The sequence below is a fragment of the Argiope bruennichi genome, chromosome 2 (assembly GCF_947563725.1).
Source record: "Argiope bruennichi chromosome 2, qqArgBrue1.1, whole genome shotgun sequence".
Lineage (NCBI taxonomy): Eukaryota > Metazoa > Arthropoda > Arachnida > Araneae > Araneidae > Argiope > Argiope bruennichi.
Window position 1 is genome coordinate 51,234,363 of NC_079152.1, and position 22,398 is coordinate 51,256,760.

A 22,398-nucleotide genomic window follows, 5' to 3' on the forward strand; every position below is an offset into this window, starting at 1 on the left:
CATGTTGTAATTTCATTTAACAAAAATTGCACAACTCAATATTTCAACATGGAGTTTATTTATGCATATATATATAAACAGTAAATATATACAGTTATTTTAAGTTACCCCTTAAAATTTGTATAATTTTGAAAATTGACTTGGCATATATGCAAATTCAAGGATGAGTTTTGATTTCAATTTACTAATGCTTAATGAAGACACATACTCAGTCATGAATAAAGAAAAAAAATGGCTATAAAATTTCTTTGTCACATTTCAAACATATTGATACTTGTTAAATGCTTGTGGAGTGACTAGAAAGCAACAGCACTGGTCTTCATAATGGAGAAAGAGAAAACATTTCTTTCTCTTAACAGCCGAGCAATATGTCAGAACATGTTAATTTTCTTGAACACATTCAGAAGTAATAAATTGAAAGCTGTGAAAAAGTTTGTTAGCTCCAAGGAAAGTCATTAAATGCTATGCTACAAAAACCTGAAAAATTTTGAGTATGCTTGGCTGTTAAAGAGTTTAGCAAAACTGAGTTGTCTTAATAATTATGCTGCTGCCCATTCTTTTGAATGAGTGAAATAGGGATAACAGTATACAGCCATGAGATCGTATAACACAAACAGTATTTTCTATCACAAAAACATTTCTGGTTTAACTGTCTACAATTTGTACAAAAGTAATGAGTCTTACATAAATGATGCAAAATAAATTAAATCAGAAGTCACAACTCAATCACAATAAGCTACCGAAAATGACAATTCCAGCAGTGCTGCTCAATGAAAATAATAATAATAATAAAAGTAAAAAATGTCAAACAAAAAGAAATGTCACACAGTATTAAAATTCCTTTTAAAGATACATGTCACAAAGCTATAATATCAGAGCAAAAGCACCAACGATTTCGAAGCATTGAATTCTGGTATTTCTTCACTCCATTCCATCTTTTCGAAAGTATTTAATAAGCTCGTCTGTTTCTGACAAGTTAATAGTGAGTACCTGAATTGGAGGCTTCCGCAGGTCAATGCAATGCTCTTAAGTAGTAGTATGATCATATCCATGAAATGTATACAAAACTATTCATAATTAAAAAAATTATTAATGCTAATTTAAAATTTTGGCATGTGTGTAATGTTGAAGAAATGAAAAATTTTAATTCCTGCTAACTAATATTAATTCAGAAAAGTATTATATCCGATGAAAAAAAAAAGTTAAACTGAAGACAAAGGAATAAAATTTTTACTTTATATAAATTTTTTTCTGGAAGCCTGAAAGTAAATGCACAGGATACTATAAATCATGGAAATAAAAGTTTGCATGTTAAAATTTTTGTGTATTCATTTATTTTTTATACAAAACATTCCCCCTATTTTTAAATTCAGAAATAGATTTTAATTTTATATATATTATATATACAAATGCATGTCTGATATTCTAATTTTCACTATTTCCCATTGTAAAAAAAAAGAAAATTGATTTGACCAAAATAAAAACAAAATGACACATATAATATGTTAAAATTAAAAAAAAATCTAACACAAATATGATTATTCCAAGTCTTTGCACAAAGTACTATTGTGCCATGAAATGGAACACAGAGATATGACCATCAAAATTCAAAACCATAATTTAAAACTCCTTTCAACATAGAAAACATTAAAATCTTCGCCTCACACAGATCTTGGCCAAGCACTTATTGCTTTTCTGACCCGAGTGATTTTGGAGATATATTTTACAACTGGAGTATTTTGGCTCATGTTTTCTTCTAATGCGTCTCTTTCAAATTTAGTCGCAAAATGAGAAGAATTCATTAGAAAAATATGAACTGCGTGGGCTTGCTTTCGAACTTTCCCCAAACGTTTCTATATACACAGAACTCACAGCAATCTTTCAGCAAGGCCATACATGTAGTTTGACTTTGAAAAGTTTTACAATTAACTCAGTTAGTATTAAGCTCTGCATGCCTGCCATACCTTCCTCTTATTTTTATTTCGGCACAGTTCGAAATGACAGCACACAAATAATGATGGCAGGGAAGGGACGAAAGGTGAAAGAGTACGATGTGACACACAAAAAACAGCATCATGTAATTTTTTTTGTACACATGCACATTTAACAGACGGAGACCGGACAAAGGAGAGTTTGGTGAGCACTCTGCTATGTCCGGGGAGTAGTGCAGTCCAGATTAGCTGCAGCAAGAAATGGGGTGACGGACGCAACTTGGTGGCTTGGCATGGAACTTTGCTGCGTTGAAGCGGGCTCAGACAAGGGTGCCACCTTGATATGTCACATCATTTGGATGCACCGATTGGCACTTCTGAAATATAAAATGTTCATAATGTTACTCGCAGTTTTCTTCATTTGTTTCGAGCCTTTTCATTCTGAAAACTAATTCGGAGCAAAATTATTTACATATAAGTATGATGCTAATTTCCATGTTTTGAGAAATGAAATATATCATCAATGCATGATTTCATTTCCCTTTTTATTCTCATTCCGCCATTTCCATAACTATTGAAATATATCAATAATGTCCAAATGATAAACTATTAGTAGTGTTGAATTAAACTCGACATACAAATGAAAAGAATCAAAATAATTAATTTTGTTATGAACTAATTAATATCATTGAATATATGCAAACTCAATAAAAGCAAATATTCTTCTTGCTACATATAGTAGCTGTACAAAAGAATTTTGTTTGCAACCATTTCCTAAAGAAAGATTAGACAATTATAAAGATAACTCTCCATAGTACAAATACTTTTAAAAATAAATCACAGGATTTCAAATTAACTTAATAAAATGAAGATTTTTAGAATTTTATTGAAAGAAATAAAATCGGCAGAATTTATATTCATGCCATTTCATATATATTGAGTGGAAAAGTTTAGAAAAAATTGATTCTTTAGCTAATTTATTTCATTTCACCTAGATTAAAATTACCAGAAAAGAGTTGCAGTGAAATAACAATAATTTATTAATGAATTTAATAAGAAATACTAGTCCATCCAATTTTGAAACTAATGCATACTTATAATAATAAACTTAATTAAAAATTGCATATTTAATATTATTTCTGCTCTCATACACATATTTCTGCATGTAATACACAAATAAATACATAAGCAATTGTATTTTGTAATATAAAAGTTATTTTTAATAAGATCTTAAATCACAGTATCCTAGAACAATGTTTCGCAATACCAGGAAAAATTGTTCTCGAGATCTCCAAATGATAATACATTTCCCAGTAACTATCTGAAGCATTAATTAAGTTTCCAATGCCACAATCATTTGCAGACACATAATTTGAGAAAATGGATGGATATATGTGAAGTCAGTTTGTATGATAGGCCAGTATCTGTGTAGAATAATACTCATTAAATATATATATAATGTCTTAAATGAAACAGAGAAAGATTATATACATTTAACTGATTTTGAAAAGTTAAGGATTGTAGGGAGTTTTTTTTTGTTCTTATTGTTGTTGAAATATTGGACTGAAATCCCACAGATGTATGCGACTGTTGGTATCAATGATTTCAGGAAGAAAATACAGATTCCAAAACAGAATACAGAAAATACAAATTCCCAAACAGATTGGAACAAGTTCAAAGTTGGTCAAAATGTGCTAATGGAACAAATTTAAATTACCAAATTAAAAATAAAAATCATTTTTCAGGAGCCACTTAATGAGATCTAGCACTGTAACCTCTACTCCAACCCTAATTGTAGCTGCAAATTTGATTTGTATGGATGATTGGAAACTCTAAAGTAATTTCAAAGTTGTCTTAAATAGCATTGCAAATCAACTTGATTGGAAGTCTGAAAGGAGTGCAAAGTGGGTTCATCAACAAGAGCTATCTCTGTCTTGGAAGTAATGACTTTTTGGACGCATAAGAAGGCCTATAAAGGGTTTCATTGATTTAGCGAATTCTTTTCAATGCCTATATAAAGGTCAGTAAAGGTACTGTGGTTGAAAATTCTGGATAAGGTTTCCCTCTCTGTTATTCCAATGAATGTCAATGCAAAGTGTTATATCAGAATGAAGATTTAGCCCATAATGATATCATTTGTAGATGTTAGATGGCAACAATTTCCAGCAAGAAAATGCTAATACTAAATATTGAAATTGCAGAGAAAAATTTTAGAGCTGTCAACAATTTTATTTAAAATTTCAATAAAAACTATGGATTTAATATGAAAGAATGCTTAATTGCATTTTATTTACAAAAATTTGAGACAAAGTTTTAAAATTAGATTAAAAAGTTTTTAACTATATTATAGATACCAAAATATGAATTTGAGTTAAAATGTGAACTTAATCATTCCCAGCTCAGGAATTGAAAAAAATTCTGAAATATATAAAACATTTGAAGGAATTACATAATAAATCCAATACAGTTAAAATAATTAGATCTGCCAATGACTGAGAAGTAGTTTTACTGCATCTTACATGTAACTACTCATTCATTCTTTTATCTATTTTATAGAAATTTTATTTTATATATTCTATTGAAACAAATATTTTATGTTAATTTAAATTATTCTTTACAATTCCTTCCAAGAGTTGTGATTTTATCTTTCAACAGTGTGAAATATAGTATAGTAGAGACAGTTAGACAATAATAAAAAATGTTCTACAAATTTTTGTAGTTTTATTTGGATAGATTAAAACTAAACTAGCAGGATGATTCATAAAATGTTCACATCTATCATAATATTATGAAAATAAAAGACAATAGTATAAAAATGTTACAACATCTAAAATTAGGATACAAATTATTTTATCCAGTCCCTGCTACATTAACATATAATTGTCACTTAAACCTTCAGTATTTGACATTTTTTTTTTGTTTGCTTTATATACTGTAGAACTAAATATGTATCAATTTTTTTTTTTTTTTGTTATTATAAAATACTTTCATTGAAATGAGGTAAAGGCAGGAAATACAGAAAGAGAGCAAACAAAATAATTTCTAAATTATCCTTATAAACTTTTAGAAAGAAATAGAATACATATGTAGATTGTGCACAGTTGTTAAATAAACTTTTAACAGTATACATTGGTTGTAACTTACCGCCTGTTTAGTCTGCCATGTTTTCATGGCCATTTTGTACTTCTCAAATTCATGGCACCAATCTGAGTAAATTTTTCGATACTCTGCTTCAGAAGGAGCACTGCATGTCTCTAAAATGCAACATTGTTACATTAATATTACTTAGTTACACTCAAACTACTTTTATAAATAATAATATAAATAAAATATAATAATAATTTTTAATTAAAAAATTAATTTAGAAAAAGGAATTAATTTATCAATAATCTAGAAGTTAAAACAAAAACTTCAACAGCATTATGTATAGAAAGAAATACTTCTATACTAACCACATTCATAATATATTTTTATATTAATGAATCTACAGAAATTTTCTATCTTAAAATAATCTTTGGGACTTAATTTGTTTAATGTATTATTTTTAATTATTCTGCATCATGGATTTTAACTACTTTTCAGTATACAAATAAATACTTAAAAAAAAAACAAAAAAACTTGGTTCATTCATAATGTTTTCTACTTATTTTTTTAATATATATCACATTGAAATATTACAACTACTAAGAAATCCTATAATCTATATTTTCCAAATTTACCATCAGATGGTACTGCTCATATGGAAACTTGCAGACAATTTAAATTAATTGTTAAACATTTAAATAAACCATTCATAAATAAAGTTCTCAAAATACTAAAACACTGCAGGGTAACTGGGAACACAAATGTTTAAAATTTCAGAACTCTAGCATATTAAAAAATATGTTAAAAAATCATTTAAGAAATTCTATCTTTATGAATATCCAATCTATAAAAATGAAAGAAACTAAATAAAATGAATACAATTATTGAAAAATGCTATCATCATAATTTAATAAAGTCATGAACAGTATTTTCATTCAAAGCATCAATAAAATTTAGCTATTGTCAAAATATTTAATGTTTTGTAAACAAATACAAAAATAAAGTTTTCTTTCTCTAATGAACAGAAATTTATAAACTTAGAGTTTTAGGATAATATTAGTATTAGATTTCAATATATACTCACACAATTTTACATATATCTCTAATAAAAATTAGAATTTTATAGAAAACTAGATATTTTTTTCTCATATAAATATTTTATCTATTAATTAAAATAATAATAAGAAGAAAAGCATCGTAATTGATTGCAGATCTAACATAGTTGGTGATCAGAGCAATTCAATCACCATGAAACTCAACAGAAAAAGTCTTTTTGGTTTTACATAATGAGAGAAATTTAATGCCATCTTGTTTTGATCTCTATATAAGCAGAGCTATTGTATCCCCTACGTATTGATTTATTTTCACTCTTCTTTCTTTTTATTATTTTTACTGTTCATGGATCTTTTAATATTGGAAAATAACTAAACAGGAATGAAAATAGGGATGGGACGGGGAATGAGAACTTCAAATAATAACAAGGGATGTTGCAACTCTTATGATAAATGAGCTGTCATTGAGCAGAATATTTTGTTTCTTCATCTTTTACAATATGGCTTCTTAAATAAATACAAATCAGTTCATATTCTGCATTAAAAGAAAAGATCATGATTAAAAATTTGTTAGAAAAAAACAGTTATAAATTAATTTAACTAAATGATTGTCAGAAGCATAACATTTTGAGGTAATAAAAAGATATTATTTCTAAAGTCTAGTAAGACACAAGCCATCTTTGGAGACCACCTAGTTTGCTAAACAAAATGATAATTAAAAATTAATATTTTTTATGAAATTTGGTCTTAATGGTTTTCTTAGAAATTCAGCTCTCTTATAACTTAAAATATTATAAGCCATTCTATTTTAAATGCCTTACATCATTATGTTCATTGTGCTATATATTTCCCCAGTTTTCTATCTTATCTTTAGGCATCCAATAACATCACATGAAAGAGCAGCAGTATTAAAAAATGAACACCCCTTTTCCTGGAACCCCCCCCCCCCAAATCATCTTATTTTGATCATCAACAATGGAGAAAAAGCCAGGATGAAATATACTGACATAAAGTATTTTACATTTAAAAAGAAAGAAGAATTAATTCAAACGAGAAAAATTATAAGACCAATTTTCCAAAGAAGAAAAAAAATTTAAAAATTTTAATCTGACGTAAAAACTATTTTGCGTCATAATGTTTTGGGGAAGTTATTGTGGGAAATTTTCTTAGTTAAAATTTCAATTTAAGACTTTAAAAAAATCATTCCAAGGAACATATTTTCAACCTCTAAAGCATATATGAACAATGTTTTACAATTCTAGATCAAATGGTTTGACCTGTAGAGCATCAACACACAAACTCATTTATTTTTGTTATTAGTTGTTATTAAAAATGTTCAAATTTTTGTGTTGAAACCATAAAAAATATTTAAACAAAGGAAAAAAAATTCGATTATGACCTCTCCCTCATTAGTACAGGATTTCAAACACAAGAGCAAAATACAGATAGTTATGAAAAAAAATTTTTGACAAGAATTAACTACAGTAGATTGGTGTTTCCATGAGCTCATGATATGAATCAGCATCAATATATTCATAAAATCCAAATTTAAAAAATTTTGAATAATCTACCAAGATGTTCAGTATATTAACAAACAATTTAGAAAGTAGGGAACTAAACAGCTCCAATACGAAAAAAGAATGGGTTTATAAATTATAAAGTTTTGAATAAAAATTTGACATTTTACTGCATTCCACTTTAATCATCTATTTATAACATTTCACCTTCTCTATTAATTATCTAAAAATTAAAAATTTGAACTTTTTAAAAAATAATATCAAAATATATAATAGCATAAAAGTAATTTTTACACTTTTTGAAAATAAAATATATATATATATCATTTAAGAAACCAATATAAGTGTTGCACAATTTTTCCAAAAATTTTACAATTTCTGAATTTTTAGAAAGATTTTTTTTCCATCACAGTTTTTAACAATGCATTGCTGTGAAGAATTTCAGACCATTTTCATTGTTGCCTCAAATATTTAATTGCATGTTCATTTCTAAAGACTTAGGCGAAAGACTTTTTTTATTATATGAACAGTTTATATAAGCAATAAGAAAGTGGAGTTATAGAGCCATGAAAGATGAAATTAGTAGATAGATAGTCCAGACGCCTATGTAATTTAATAGTATTATGATGTTATAAGACTTGACTGCATGAGGAAAGTTCATATATACAATAAACAAAATAGATATAAGGCTATTAAAATAGCACAGCTTTAATATTTATAAAATTCTGACACAAAAAAAATTCTTTGATCTGAGAATCGTGAACATCAAGCACGTAAAGATTCAATTGGAATTAAACACAACTGATATTCTTAGTGAATCACCCAATTAACAAAAATGGATAATATATATTATAAAAAACTTCTTTTTAAAATCAAGATATACTTTTAACTATCTTAATAAAAAAAATGATAGTTACTAGTGTCCACAGTGATGTTGAAGCTACATAAAGTGCTTGTTCCTAGCTTACAATCGTAGCGTCCAGCATCCCTCTCAGACACGGAAAGAATGACCAACCCATGGTCAGCAGTGTGGATATACTTCTCACGTCGATGTATTACAGCATATTTGCCCTTCTCACGACTATAGTGATACCAACGCAGAGGACCCATGCCCATGCTCTCGATATCAGGCATATGAATAGCACATGACAGATGAACGCTTTGTCCCCAAAAGACATGTAGAGGTTTATTCTTCACACCTAATGATATTAATATATGTATATACAACTGGATTCAAAACTATGTTGCATAATCAAATATTTCACAGCACACAACAAAAGAATCTTTTGTATTAAGAAAAAAATCTAGAATGCTATAATGGAGTAAAAATCAAGCAATGAATTCAGATTATTAATGTAAATATGTACACACATATACAATGCTTTCAAGCCACTGTATTAGCAAACAGAAATATATATAATTATTTTTAACATTTCAAAAATTAATGAATGCATAACATCAAATGAATAGAGTATCTTTAATATTCTCAATATTTAAAAAAATAAATTCCAATTTTTTTTTTTTTTTTTTATTATTATTATTATTATTATTTTTTTTTTTGGAAAAGGGTTATGTTCTGGAAATTCCTTTATTTACATTTTTCTTTGTTAACAACTGAAAGTTCAGTTTGATCAACATAATATTTTGATGTAGACAATGAATTTTACCTTGATTTATTTGACTGAATCAGAATATATTAACAGGCATAACAGAATGCATGAATGAGAATAGCTCTTAAAAATTAAAGAATCTAGCAAATTACTCAGCAAATATTCAATAAATTAACTTAATGTGAAGATTTCAAGGATAAGGAGTTTTTTGGTTCCAAAAACTACTTTTATTTTGTTTAATGATAATAAATAACATTTCACAGATTGAAAAGTAGACCCTAGTAGCCTAGAGTGTCTTTCATTCTAATATAATACCTGATTAATTAATCTCCAAATGATAAATTTGTTCAAAAAGAAATTTTTTTAAAAGATACTAAATCTACATAATACATTAACAGTTAAAGAATATGAAAATAAGTTAAACGAATCTGGATATTCCAGATTAAAGATATTAAAGCATCTAGAATTAAAGCTATATCTATGATACTCTAAACTTCTCTATAATTCATGCTTTTCTTTGTAAATAAATTTATCAAATATTGACATACCAGTTATTGTTTAAATATGCCTTATTTCACAATATTCAATTCTCAAACTTTTGAGTCAGTGTCTTAGATCAGCAAAATAATAGTTTAGGATATGAAACGCCAAGTTTTTACATACATATATTTCACAATAGCTAAATTAAGAATTTAGTCAAAGGCATGGACACATTTAACCCTTTAAAATGTTAATTTCACTTGATATATTTTACTTAATAAAGGAAATAATGAATTCTTGCTTCAGTAAAAAATAATTATTCATGGAAAACATAATCAATAGTTTTTTTTAGCAAAACTGACAAAATAAATTATGATTAAATATTAGCAGATCATAGAAACAAGCTGATAAATTTCAAAAATTTAATAAACAATAAATCATTTAAAATTCACCTGTATGGACAAATATTTCTTTTTACTTACAATTATCACAGATTCCAGGTGTGGCATTGGTCACATCTTGTAGCAGTCTGAAAATAGATAAAAGAAAGAAAGATGCAATTAAAATTTAAAATGATTTCATTGATGAAATAATATGCAAAAAGAAAATTTTCTTTGATATCTACACAGAAAAGGGAAGCAATGCAGCTGAATGAAATAAAACAGATATAAATCAATTTCACTAATAAATCTAATCATAGTTTAGCTTTTGTGAAAAGCTATAAATCTGAAACAGTATAAAAACAGTTTGACGTTTCAGAACAGAACATAAAATAATTAGGAATGGCAAAAATTTTCATGTTGCTTTTTATATATTAATTTGTTAATGTTCACTCATCATTACTGTATTAATTTATCACCATAAAGAATAACACAATTATTCATTTGAATGTTAAATTGTGGACATTTTATCCTTCTATCAATTAAATCCTTCGATTAATCCAATTAATCCTATCAATTATCCTTCGATCAATTTAAGATTTCTCAGAATAGTAAATCAAGCCAGGTGTGCTTTATTTAAATTACATCAACAATTAATCGCTTGTTTCTTGTATTCTTTGCCATATGGTATCGGAATATACAATTTAGAAATAATTTATCTGTATTATTAAATAAACATCAGTATTAGGACCACAAACATTATTTAGAAATAAAGCAGCAAAAACCTTGATTAGAAGAGCTATTTAAACCTGGCTTCAAAACATAAATAATTTAGTTCTATTTTAAAAATTGTACTCCTTCTTTAAATTTGTTTTCAATATAAGTAATAATTTGGAAATAAAATTTAATATGATTTACTTAAATCTTCACAGAATGTTTATTATTATCCTCCCTCATCAAAAGCCATAAAGCGCACAATTATATTTTTTTAAACTCTTACAATGAATATTATTAATGCTAGATACATACCCATTAACATAAGGTTTGCATTCACCACGTTCTTTGTCCCATCCACAATACGGATCTTGAATGCATCTCAAACAGTTAGCAAAACGTCCTTTGCACATCACCAGGTCAAATTGCCTCAGAACATAATCAGATGATACATATAAAGATTTGTGCTGAAATAATAAAATCTCAATTAAAATTATACATTCCAAAATATCAAATATTTTATATAATATTATTCATTTGAAAATAAAAATTATCTTCGAGGAAACATGAGTTCAAGGTAAAGAATATAAAAACTAAACTGAATTATAAATGCTCATTCAACATAATTTTTTTAATTTAATTATATTTATATCCCATTTCGAAGCAACATATAGACTATTTAGGGGTAGACCTCGTAATTTTAAACCATAGTTATAAATGGTGAAAGCAGCTACTTAGCCAGCAAACTTTCTCCTAACTCCCATGCCATAACAACAAAAGGACATTTGGTTTAGGCAGAATAAACATGTACCAGAACCATTTACATGGTGATTCTACAAATAATCCGATTTTGACCCAGAAATCAAGCTGTCTCAAAGTTATGATCTTACTATCAAGATTCAGAATTCTTTTCAAAATAAAGAAACAGATAAATCAAATTAATAAGGATCAGGAAATAAAAGCATAAAGGAGACAATCAAAGATTTTTAACTACTTATGTGGAAGCATTGATATTAAATTTGAAGAATGAGCAAAAATAGTAGTAAATTTTTAATATCTTTCAGGAATTATACACAAAACATAGTAGCCTCATGAGTGTCAGAAATGCCTGAGGCATATGATTTTTGGATATTATTAATGATATAACAGGAGAAAAAGTACAGAAAAACAAGTTATAATTTATTTTTTTTTTACTTTAAAAAGAACCATAAACAGAAAAATATCTTTCTTTGAATCATTCTCTTCTTCACATGTTTTTTATGGTTACCAAAAAATGAAATACAAAAATACTATAATATTGAATCATTGATAAAATTTAAATATTCATGATAAATTTATGATATGAAATTTAAATAATCTGAAAGAGAGAATAGAAAAGAAATCACAATCTATGGTGTAAAGGAGAAGTAGACTTCTGTAGTAGCATCGGATTCTTAATAGATAAATTTGACTACTTTATAATCATATCTTAGGCTCAATGCCAATTCATCAGTTGCATCCACTTAAATACAGTGCTGATTAAATTAATTAAAACATTGAATTACCTAGCTGGATATTTCCATTTACCTTATTGGAACAATAATTTTGGCTTCAAAAATATCAACTAGATTATATCATGGTTAATGGAACAAAGGAGCCTTTCTGTAGTAGAGTTGGATTCATAATAGATGGATTTGACTCTATATTTGCATCTTAAGCACAATTCCAACACATTTATTACATCCATTTAATTATATAAACAATTAAATTGATATAAGCCTTCAATTACCTTGCTGGATATTTCCATGGCTCTTACTGGATCAGGAACTGTGGCTTCAAAGATATCAACTAAATTGGAGTGCTCTTCTCCAAGCCTGTCATACCATTCCACAAGCTTGTATACATATCCATCAGCTAAAATAAAATAATCAAACCACGTTTGGAAAAGGAAGTTAAAGAAAAATAATATAAAAACTACTTTTGGAAAAGATAAATGGAAAATGTTTTATTATTTTTTTTAATTTCATGCATAATTTCAAAATAATAAAGATATGACCAACATATTAAATAAAATAAATTTGCTTAAATATTTTTTTTTTTTTTTTTTTTTGCTAAATGGCTTGACAAATTTGATAATTTGAGAGGTTTAAACTCTCCCATTCTTAAATATAATAAAAATATAAATCAATATTCTATCTGTTTTTCAGATGCAAAAGTTCTCTATCAAATCCAATAACTTTTTTTAATTATCTGCACAAAAGATTTATTACTATATTAAAATTATCTTTCAAATAAATCTATTGACATTTACAACTGCAGTTATATCGGGGGTTTTTTTTCTCCCTCTTATTATGATAACAATGTGAAAAAGATTTTAAATTACATTATAAACATCTGAAAAAGTATTTAAAAATTAACATATAAAATAATATGCTCAGTTTAATAAATCAAAGGCAGCAAGTTTTTTTTTTTTTTTTTTTTTTTTTTTGTAAGCAATTATTGAGCAAATAAATGTACACAACATTATATGCAGTATCTTTAATTTGAACAGCCAAGTTCATTTCATATTAAATAAATCTGCATTAAAGAATTTTTTTAAAAAAATGGATATTTTGCCTCTGATTTCTTAGGTAAAAGAAAATCTTAATAAATGCTAGAATTAAAGCCTATAATGATTACTGCAACCAAACTAGTTAATTAAATTATACAGTAAAGATTACATTTAATATTTAATTAATTTCTAATTTAATCTAATGCTTAAATATCTGTTATATTATCTAATGCCATCACTTTTCATTTGCATCAATTAAAGGTTGAAATAGAAATAAAGCAAAATATGATTTTTTAAAAATGCCATATAAGCAATTATTTCAGTGGAAATTAACAATCTTTGAAATTTTTATCTTAGCAACTCATTTTTTTTTTGGGGGGGGGGGGTTCAGATGTTTAATATTTTGATTCAAATAATAATAGTTTTAAGGACAGATTAATGAAACATAAAATTAAAATCAAATAGTTTTCTCAGATCTTTTCTCAATATCTAAAATATAATAAACAATTTTTCAGTCTTTTTACTTTTAATAATAATAATCACATATCTTTTTTAAATGCAACATACAGTATAAGAAATGCATGAAAAAAATTTTGCTCTTGAACATGCATTCAATATAAAGTACTTAATAGAATGAGCCAAATTTCATGATTCTAATCAAATAAATGATTCCAAAGAATGAAAACAAGCTATTCAAGATTAGAAAGATTTTCAGACTAACCATTTTTGAAATACATCTATTGTCTTTTGGTTTTGTTTAAATGTTAGATATATAGTTCATTTTTTACCATAATACTTTTTCGTTACTCGTTTTTGGTCATTTCATTTTGTAGTCAATCAGAAGAAATAAAATTTACTTCTGATATACAGCTAAATAATTTTAGATAATAATTTATCAGAAATGTTAATCTGAATAGGTTTGGCAGTAAAAATAAATAAATAAAATATTATAAAAAAAGAAGAAATAAACAAACTTGAAAATTAATATAGGATGAACTATGCGAGAGTTTTTAAAAAGGTCTCATTCTTTGCTTTCATTAAACAAATTCATTTGCCAAAATAATTTTTATCAAATTGAACTGAAAAGATTAAAATGCCATCTAACACAATTTAATTTATATAGATTTATATTCTAACATGAGATTAGATAATAAACAGCTCTTTGAAAGTAACCAAATATAATATGAATGTTTTTTAGAATAAATACACAACAACTAAATGGAAGTAATTGTTTAGACGAGAGTTTAAAAAAATGCTCACACAGGAAAAAAAACCCAATAAAATATTAAAAGTAAATTTATAGATAATAAAGTGGAAAAAGAAGCAGAATTTTTTTTTTATTAAAATTGAAAAACTACTTACTAGAACCAGCATAATAAACTGTGTAGTGCACACCATCCACTTCAATCATGTCAACTACTAGGCTTGTAAAGATGACATCTCGTTTATAATAAACAGGTTTGGCATTATCATGAGACACAGCAGAGTCCATGAGGGGGTGACCTCGAATAAAGTTCAGAACAGAATCAGGAAGTGTTTGTGTATCATTAACACAAAGACCTGGTCGGGGTTCAGGAACCTTACTGGTAAGAACTGGTAGCCAGGCAGAAGAAGAGGTGGCTTGCTCTTTGAATTTTCCATTGAACACTTCTTGGATGGAATCCAGACTGTAGGTACAAATGGCAGAGCCTAACAATCCATTCCTGGGAAAATAAAACAATCTTCAATAAAGGACAATTTTTTTTAATGTAAGAAAACAAATTTCAGGGGAATAAAGCCCAATTAATAATCCTGAAATAATTAAACAACGTAGAAAAATTATCTTCCTTTGAATTTGGGAATTATTTGGAGAGAATTATAACAATAAGAGAAACAGGAAAATATTACTCAAATTTGAAAATACAGTTAAAGTATATATATATATATATATATATATATATATATATATATATATATATATATATATATATATATATATATATATATATATATATATATATATACTGATGAAAAAAAATAAAAACAAAACTATATATTTCAAAAAAAAATCCTATTTTAAATTTTTAAAAAAGGAAATTATATCTACAGACTCCATTGCTTCAAAATCTGTAATTTCACAATGTGATTTTCAATTAGCTCTATATTACACTGTTTAAAAAAAAACTTTCTACTGTGTCTAATAACTAAATATGTTTTATACATATGTATATTTCTTTATATATATTTTTATACATATACATTATTTTTTTAAAACAAACGAAGGGCCTTCGTCTACATCTTAAATAGATCCAACCATATTTGTGAGTGACTTTCTCATTGTTAACCATTTCATATATGCTCCCATTTCAAATAATATACAATCATAAAACACCTACCTAAAAAATACCTACAATCATACAATTTTAAAAATTTGGACCATAATATATGTTGGCTTTATAACATCTCGAAATTTTTTTTATTTGCTTTTTTCCTGTTTTCTTCCCGATTTTCATTTTTATTGTGATTTTTATATTTCACTCTCCCTTCAAAAATGTTTTGCCATTATTGTTCAGTTGTAATAAAATTAATAATAAAAAAAATCTTATCTGAATTCAAAACTTAACTTTAGTGCGATGCTCATAATAGAAAACAGATCATTCATTCAACCTTCATCTTCTACATTTTCAGGAAAGCCTCAGAACTTTTCTAGGATATGGCTAATGTCATCGCTGACATTAGGGTAAACTTAAAAGGCTGGGTGTGCAAACGGATATGTGAGTCCAAATATGTGATTATAAAGATTATAATTACATACATACATTTTGCATATGATTTAAATCTTTTGTGTAAAAAATATACCATCAAACTGGAATATACTAATTGTGAGCATATATCATAATTTGGGAAACTCTGTTATATCTTCACATGTTTTCTAAATCAATGCATTTGAAATTAAAAAATTTCGTCCTACCTTTAATGTCAATAAAAAACATTTTTTGTAAGTAGAAGTTAACTTCACTTAAAAATTTAATGGAGAGATTAAAAAAAAAAAACTTTATTAATTCACCACAAAATTGCACACAAAAAAATACATTGAAGGATATGTTTCATTTTTGCACTTTTAACAATAACAAAGATCTTAGAAACAAATACAGAAAACCATAAAAACTTTTAATCGAAGTGTTTCATACACGAGCAGCCACAATTCACACATTGAGATTTGCCTCTTTTATTTTAAGTCAAATTGCTGACATTCGACAGAAAATGGAATGCCCAGAGACAAATCTATGTTTTATTGATGAAGGCTGGAATTTATGTTTGGTTGTCTTCATGCAAGCATACTTTGCCTGCTTGGTAGAAACAGGCATGAAAGACTATATTTTTGCTAATGTGAAAGAATAATATTAGCACATAGAATTTTTTTAACTAAAAAAATTCTGTTATATAAGCAATGCTCTCAAATTCTAAAATATCAATTATATATATATATATATATATATATAAATTGAATCAACTGAGACTATATATATAAAAAAATGATTGTTTCCTAAGAATAAAGATCAATACTTTTTACAAATATTAATTGAAATTAAATGGAATTTAATGTGAAGCATAAAACGAATAAAATTTTCCAGTTTTCTTCATTCAGTCTGAAATATTTTTAATCATAAATAATTAAGAATTATTACTGTATTGTAAGTATTTTTATAAAATGTTATATCTTTTATTTTATTATTTTTTAAATTTTTTTCTTATTTATTCAAACAAATATTTTCTTTCTAATTTATATGCTGATTTTGGGTGTGGCACAATCAACTTTTCTGAATGAAAATTGGACAGTAAATGAGTTTTTCTCTTGGAAAGGAAGCACAAGAATAAAGCATATTTTGCAATATGAAAAACTTACGTCGATGTCGAAAATACTGCATAGAACTTCTTTTCGTCGTCTGGATGTTTATAAACATGTTCTAAAAATAATTAGAAAATATTAATGTACATGTAGCTTTAAACAATAAAAACTCAATAAATGCTTTCCAAATGAGAGAAAAGGCTTACGAATTTCGTTAAAATAAAATGGAAATTCTCCTGGAATGGAACAGTTGAGTCGTGCTTTCAGATAAGAAGCCCAATTCTTGTTCAAGATATTTTTACCTCCAGTATCTCTCTACAGGAATGGAAAAGAGCATTAATTTAATTCTAGTTTAATATAGTTTTAATAGAGAAGAAAGGGAAGTGATTTACCTTGCACACTCGTGCAACTCTGGAATAGATGTTCTTTCCACAATTAATGTACTCCACAGCGCTTTCACGAAAGAAGAAATACACATAATCGCCTATGTCATAGGATCCAACAAAATGAGGTTCTGATAGGGGGGAAAAATGTAAAAATATCACTATGATTTTAAAAAATATTTTATCACATTTTAAATAATCTCCTTTGTTCAATCTCAAATATTTTTAAACACAAATAAGTAAGAACATTGGCTAATGTATTTTTATAAAATTTTGCTGCTTTAACTTTTATTTTCATTTAATTTTTTTACTATTTATTTAAATAAACATTTTCTTTCTTATTTATATGCCAATTTTGAAACATAAGAAATATATGTATTCGCCTATGTCACAGGATTCAACAAAATAAAGTTCCGAAGAAGAAAAAAAAAATGTAAAATATTTCTATGACATCAAAACTATTTTATCATATTTTAAATAAAGTCCCAGGGGTGTAGCTGTGGGAGAACAAGGAAGAATAAAGATGCTCTATGGAAACAGGAAGAGAAAACATAAATGCATTTAAGTCACTTTTTAAAGAAAAACGTCACGAAAGGACAACAAAAAGGATGTTTACTGATGAGGACGAAAAGGTCATATGCTCAAAATGCAAGTTATTCTCATTGTAAAGTCTACCAAAATAGTAACAAAATTATATTTTAAAAAATCTGAATCTGAATTTAAAAAAAAAAATTTCATTATATTTTACTACATAAATTAGATTTATTGATAACTTGGAGACAACTCATTAGAATTAATAATTGCATTCGAAACAAATGCAAACAAAGACGGATTAAAGCATTATTTTGCTAAAGATTTATATTCTTCTTTTTCAATAAGTAGCCATTTTTAAACAATATATCAAGATTATGGATTGAGCATTTTTCTCAAGAAATAGGAGCAAAGTGATTTGGATTTTTCAATATATTTTAAAAGACGAGGAACTTTATGGTTGGCCAAGATATTGAAAGTTGTTAAGTTTTGAATTTTTGATTCTATAAAAATTAATTAATTTAAAAATGAGAGAATGAAAAGAAGTAATTTGAATTTTTTACTCCATTGTGAAGCTTTAATGAGAATACCTAAATACTGGAAGAAACTAATTTCAATGCACACACGAAAAAAAAAAATGTTAAGTGTAAATTCTTTTTAAGAGAAAAAAAAAAAAACTTATCTGTTCTCTTCAATTTTATAAAACATGCATAAACAAAAGATACTATAAAAGTTTGTAGGTGAAACAAAATTCAATTTAGTAAAGTAAACAGTATAATACATTGTTTCTCTTTGCCATTGAAACACATCTCATCACAATAGCTTCCTTCTTTTATGCATATTGAGGGTTTACTAAAAAGTAAACTCCAGTTAAGCCTAAAGAATGCCCTGCTTATTTTTGTATATAAAACTGCTAAAAATTGTAATTATCTAAGTAGTCGGATCTATTGTTTTTATATTTAAAAAGGAATTGTAAGAGGGGGGAAAAATCACTAGGAAAGTTACTTACACAATTAATTTTTTAAGAGCTAAATAAAACTAATGAAAGCAGCACATACACACACAAAAAAAAATGATTAAGAATATTAAAGTCAAGTTTTCACACACAAAAAAAAAATTATGTGCATGGAAAGTAAAAACTTTCAAAAGAAAGAATGGTAATTTTCTAAGATAATTAATTATCTTAGATTTTTGAAACAAACCATGATAATTCATAGTTAACGCATGACAACTTCAAATTAATTGAAAATATTACTATTTTTTTTAAAAAAAAGATTTTAAAAAATTCATTCTCACATACCAAATAATTTAATCATGAATTTTAAATAGTTTGAATAATATCTTAAAATAAAATTCATTCCTATTTATTTCACAACAGAAATAGAAGTTATTTTTTTTAAGCAGATAAATAGACTAATTTTTGTTAAAACTAATACTAATTGAAATTTGGTACAAATTTAGAAAAAATATTTTTTATTTTATAGCAAATTAAGAAGAATTATTTTTACTAAACAGATACATTGGTACCAAAATTAAACATATTTTTCTTAATTATTCAAAATACACAGTAAATTCAATAACAAATCAATAAATTAAAAAAAAGATTAATGTAGTAAAATTTTTAAAAAAAGAAAGAAAAAGAAAAAGGTAAAAATGACTAATTTGCGATTTTTTTTTTAGAGAACTGAGATTCTTTCAATAAAAATTAAAAGGGACTGATAGATTAGAATTTAAAATGAGTCCTTGAGATTATATTTACAACCATTGTCAGAGAAAATCTGCATATTTTTAAGAAATTTAATTTGAAATAGAAAAATTGTTGCTTATGATAAATATTGAAATTAAATATATTTCCTCTAGGTACATTTTCTGTCTTGCTACATATCCCAAATTCTAAATCAAAATTTCTTACTAAATTCGTAAAGCAAGGTTTTTTTTAAACATATATTATATAATTTGGTGAATACTTACTGTCTAGCCATTTTGAATCATACTTTATTGTTCGTTTAAATGGATGAACGCTGGCACCAGTTGTTAAGTTGTAAAGATTCGTACGGAAAATTACAGTATCTGCTTTGGTAAATTCTGCAACTGTCCCACTGTACAATCCAGGCAAGCCTCCAGGATTGCCATGTTCTAGATAAAAAAAAAATGGAACATTATCAAAAACATATGTATCATACAATGCATAAACACCATAGCTTATATATTGTATTAACGGCACAAATATTAATGTTTTAGTACATGCAAAAGTTTAATTAGGTCTAAGAAGAAATAATCCAGTGTAAAAATGCTATGTGATGAATGGGAAGGAGAGGTGAACCTAATTTCACTATATGAAATAATTTATGAAAATCATGTCGTATTAGACTACTACTGCTCATGTCGATTTGTTTGAAGGAAAGTTATAAATTTTTCATGACATTTTACAACAAGGTAACCTCCAATAACAAATAGCAGTGTAAAAGTACACACAAATTCATCTTTCTTTCAATCTTTGCTTTTTTTAATTTCTTTAACACACAGTGTTTGAGAGTAATATTTTCAGAAAAATTTCTGATTTTGCTATAATTTTTAAAAACTAATTGAAACTCTTTTTGGCAACTTCCTTGTAGAAAATCAGAAACAAAAATACTTTCGCAATATTTTTCCTGCTTTTTTCAAGAATTACAAATGCTATTTTTAAATGTCACAAATAAAAATATCAAATTTTGTGGAGTCAGGAGAATTTTACTCACCAACCCAGACTGCAGTTGCATTATCATCAGGATCAAATGGGCATTTAGCAATCCCATCACCAATGCCAGGAAAATGCTCGTTTGGAGCAAGGTAACTAAGATTCCCCTGCAATAAAATTAACAATTTTGTAGGTAAGTGTCAATAATTGTACAATATTATTAAAACGTCAAAGCCTTTCATTATTCTGTATGTACAAAATAAAGGAATAAACAATACTTACGTAAATAACAAGATCACGAGGGTTATGAGCATTGGTCCCACATAAATAAAGTTTACTACCATCTCCTATGGGTTGAATAACCCTTATGTGATTCCTGCAGTCATAGCGCTAAAAAAAATTAAGAAAATATAAGGTTTTAATTCAAAATTAAACTGTGCATATAGAAAATTTCTCAATAAGTAATTTATTTGGAGAGATTAAAACGATATATACCCTTAATAATAACTCTATAAATACTCTAGTATAAACCAAACAGTGTTTAACTATAAAAATATAAAATAATAAGTTAATTAAATAATCAGTAATCAGTCTATATTAAAGAGCATATAATTATTATATAATGAGCCGTCGATAAATTTGATAATCTAGAAATTAGTTATTTTATTTCTTTTTAAAATAAATAATTTGGTGATCAGTTTTAAAATAAATTGTTATTAATAATGGAAAAATGAAGTTATTATCTTTTTTTCCAATGAGATAATAAAAGAGAAAAATAAATTCGCCCTTAGAATTTCTTTAAAAAGAGAATTATGAAAGTTTATGTTCTATTAATATTCCATTTTGAAGCAGCATGTATGCTATTTCGAAACAGATCTCGCGTTTTCAAATCCCCGTCGGATGACGAGGACAACACCTGAGTCCTTTCCCCCTGACTCAAACTTCCGCATACTAGGGCAGCGGAAGAACAATTAGCTCATATCAAATTTAACGAGCACTAGGCTTATAAGATAATTTTACAAATGATAACTTTAGCTGATTCGAGTTTCCAAAACTAAATAAAGCCAAATCCCTACTAATAGGCCATCGCGGTCTATAAAACTATGGATAATTATACAGAAAATTGACTATTCAATTTAAATATTCGAATTTAAAATAAACAAATATATTTTATATAAAATACGAAAATACCCGTTAGTGTCAAAAAATGCAAATACTTTAGATACTTATTCTAAAAAGAGTGATATTTACCTCAGATTTTCCCTTAGACACACAATTGGCCACATTCTGAGGGTCTAGGAACAATGCATCAGACTGAAAGATAAAAGTAATAAGGATAAGTTGGACAGAAATCATTTAACATATACAAATTATTGGTAAAATTTTAGAGAATACTATGCGAACTTGAAAGATACACTGATTTGCTTTCCTCATAATAAATACGGAATAATAGCGGGGAGAATATCGTGCTTATTTCCTTATTTAAATTTGCTTTTAAAAATGTACATTTTCCTTTATAAAATTAAAAAAAAAAAAAAACCATCAGCTGCGCAATAGTAAACGAATGATGAAATAATTATTTTTGTAATAATGCGGCGGCAGAACTTCATTATTTGTGAAAGCAGCTATTTCTCATAATATAGTACATAATATATATTGAGATAATTCAAAAAAGAAAGA

The 22,398-nt window shown here is 26.5% G+C and overlaps 1 protein-coding gene across 2 annotated transcripts in view; it reads right to left on the reverse strand.

Annotated features, from left to right (window-relative positions):
* Positions 1-39: 39 nt before the first annotated feature.
* LOC129958275 (semaphorin-2A-like) overlaps positions 40-22,398 on the reverse strand; it is a 403,314-nt gene continuing 380,955 nt past the window's right edge. For both annotated transcript variants that reach the window (XM_056070613.1, XM_056070622.1), the window contains 14 exons: positions 21,970-22,032; positions 21,001-21,108; positions 20,780-20,885; positions 20,013-20,177; positions 17,520-17,641; positions 17,334-17,442; positions 17,185-17,245; positions 14,661-15,001; positions 12,537-12,661; positions 11,084-11,235; positions 10,157-10,203; positions 8,502-8,783; positions 5,076-5,185; positions 40-2,308 (listed from right to left, as the gene is read on the reverse strand). In XM_056070613.1, the coding sequence (XP_055926588.1) occupies positions 2,252-2,308; positions 5,076-5,185; positions 8,502-8,783; positions 10,157-10,203; positions 11,084-11,235; positions 12,537-12,661; positions 14,661-15,001; positions 17,185-17,245; positions 17,334-17,442; positions 17,520-17,641; positions 20,013-20,177; positions 20,780-20,885; positions 21,001-21,108; positions 21,970-22,032 (1,848 nt within the window). In that variant the 3' untranslated portion in view covers positions 40-2,251. The remainder of the gene's footprint in view (positions 2,309-5,075; positions 5,186-8,501; positions 8,784-10,156; positions 10,204-11,083; positions 11,236-12,536; positions 12,662-14,660; positions 15,002-17,184; positions 17,246-17,333; positions 17,443-17,519; positions 17,642-20,012; positions 20,178-20,779; positions 20,886-21,000; positions 21,109-21,969; positions 22,033-22,398) is intronic.